At 58.0% G+C, this 1,549-nt stretch overlaps 1 protein-coding gene across 1 annotated transcript in view; it reads left to right on the top strand.

The window, feature by feature from the left end:
• Nucleotides 1-630: 630 nt before the first annotated feature.
• Nucleotides 631-1,549, top strand: part of XG (Xg glycoprotein (Xg blood group)) — a 30,764-nt gene continuing 29,845 nt past the window's right edge. Inside the window, exons 1-2 of the mRNA XM_019627109.1 lie at nt 631-766; nt 937-1,121. Of these exons, the coding sequence (XP_019482654.1) occupies nt 1,058-1,121 (64 nt within the window). The 5' untranslated portion in view covers nt 631-766; nt 937-1,057. The remainder of the gene's footprint in view (nt 767-936; nt 1,122-1,549) is intronic.

The raw sequence follows: 1,549 nt of genomic DNA, 5'->3' as shown, positions 1-1,549 counted from the left end.
CAGGTCCTATTGTGAGGTCCTGGAGGTTAGGACGTCAACATATGTTTTTGAGGAGACATAATTCACCCCATGACACTTGCCATATGTTTCCTGTGGTCGTTGCACCATGTGACACAGCCTCGTAGCCCAAGCAACCTGTGTGCTTTCCATAAAGCCGGTGCTCGCCCAATACGTGCCGAGCGAAGGAACTTGGGTTTTTTAATGAGATCAGGAAACACACGTCCCCTCTGTTCACTGCGAACTGAAACCATCCTGAGTGGAAACCTTCTCCGGATGCCAAGCGTCGCACCACACTCCTGACTGCACCCCTCACTCCACGGCACCCCAGCCCGCTCCAGACAAAGATCTGCCCGGCGGTCACCTCCGCTTCCTTGCCCCCCACCCCCCACCCCATTTCGCTCAGTGTAACTGAACAGGCGATTCTGACAGCCGGCTTTGGGCTCGTCCCCAGCAGGACGGCCAGATGCAAGGCACAAGCCAGGGTGCGGGGCCTTGCATGGGAGTCGCAGCTCTGCCACTTGCTGCGTGCAGGTCCCTGAGGCCGGGGACAGAGTGACTCTGAAGGCACAGGGCGTGTTGCTTGCGAATGCCGAGATTCACACTCAGCCCCGCTGTCTTGTCACCGCCCTGGAGGAGGTTTCGTGGGAAGGACCAGGGGCTGGGAGTGTCTCCCTGGGCTCAGGGTTGGCACCTTGGACCTGGCGGCACCACCCACGCCCACAGGGAGCAGAGCCTCCAAGCGGGCGTGCTGGCTGCTCGAGCTCAGGTAGCTTCTCCTCCATCCCGGGCGTTGGCCATCGGGGCCCCGGGAGGCGCGCGCTGGGGCTGTCATCAGCGTGCACGCTGTTGTCCCGTGGATCTCGCCGGCTGTGCTGTTTGGATGCCGAGCGCCGAGCCCATTGGGAGTACAGCTTGGTTCATATTTTCCACTTGAAGGCATCGCCCTCTGTTCCTGCCGAGAGCGAGCCGGGGAAGCAGAAGTGGACACAGCAACCGGGAGGGGTGGGCCAATCTCAAAACTCACTGGACCCAGGCGTTCTTCTCCCCAACGCCAAGGATGAGGAGCTGTTGTTGGGGGCCCCTCGGGGTCACGTTTCTGTGTTTTGTGATCCACGCCCGAGGTAAGAGACGCTGCGAAGGAGACGGGTGTGGGTGTGGGTTCCTGCCTGGGTCACTTTTAAAAACTCCTTCCAGAGACGGATCTACGAAGTACATGGCTGTAACATTGCCAGATTAGGTTAGAAAGGAGAGTGAGAATAATGGCCAGGAGGGGAGGTGGGGTGGGTCCACGTAGGGGGTCCCAGAAACTGGGGCTGGAAACTGTAGGACGTGGGCTGTGAGCACCGAGGAGCAATCTGTTTTCTACTTTGGATCTGGGTGTGTCTCCTGCCTTTAAATAGTGGCCTGTTTTGCTCGTTCATGAAAACAGGACGGGGCATGTTGGGATTTGTAAATGCCTTGTTGCTGCTTTAACTCTTTTGCTCTGGATGTTTGCGAACGCCAAAAATGGACGTGAGACACAGCTTGTTTTTTTGGAGGCAGGGGGACA

This window comes from Hipposideros armiger, unplaced genomic scaffold, assembly GCF_001890085.2.
Source record: "Hipposideros armiger isolate ML-2016 unplaced genomic scaffold, ASM189008v1 scaffold_709, whole genome shotgun sequence".
Taxonomy (NCBI): domain Eukaryota; kingdom Metazoa; phylum Chordata; class Mammalia; order Chiroptera; family Hipposideridae; genus Hipposideros; species Hipposideros armiger.
Note: the sequence above shows the minus strand (reverse complement) of the source record. Positions and strands in the feature narration are given on the sequence as shown.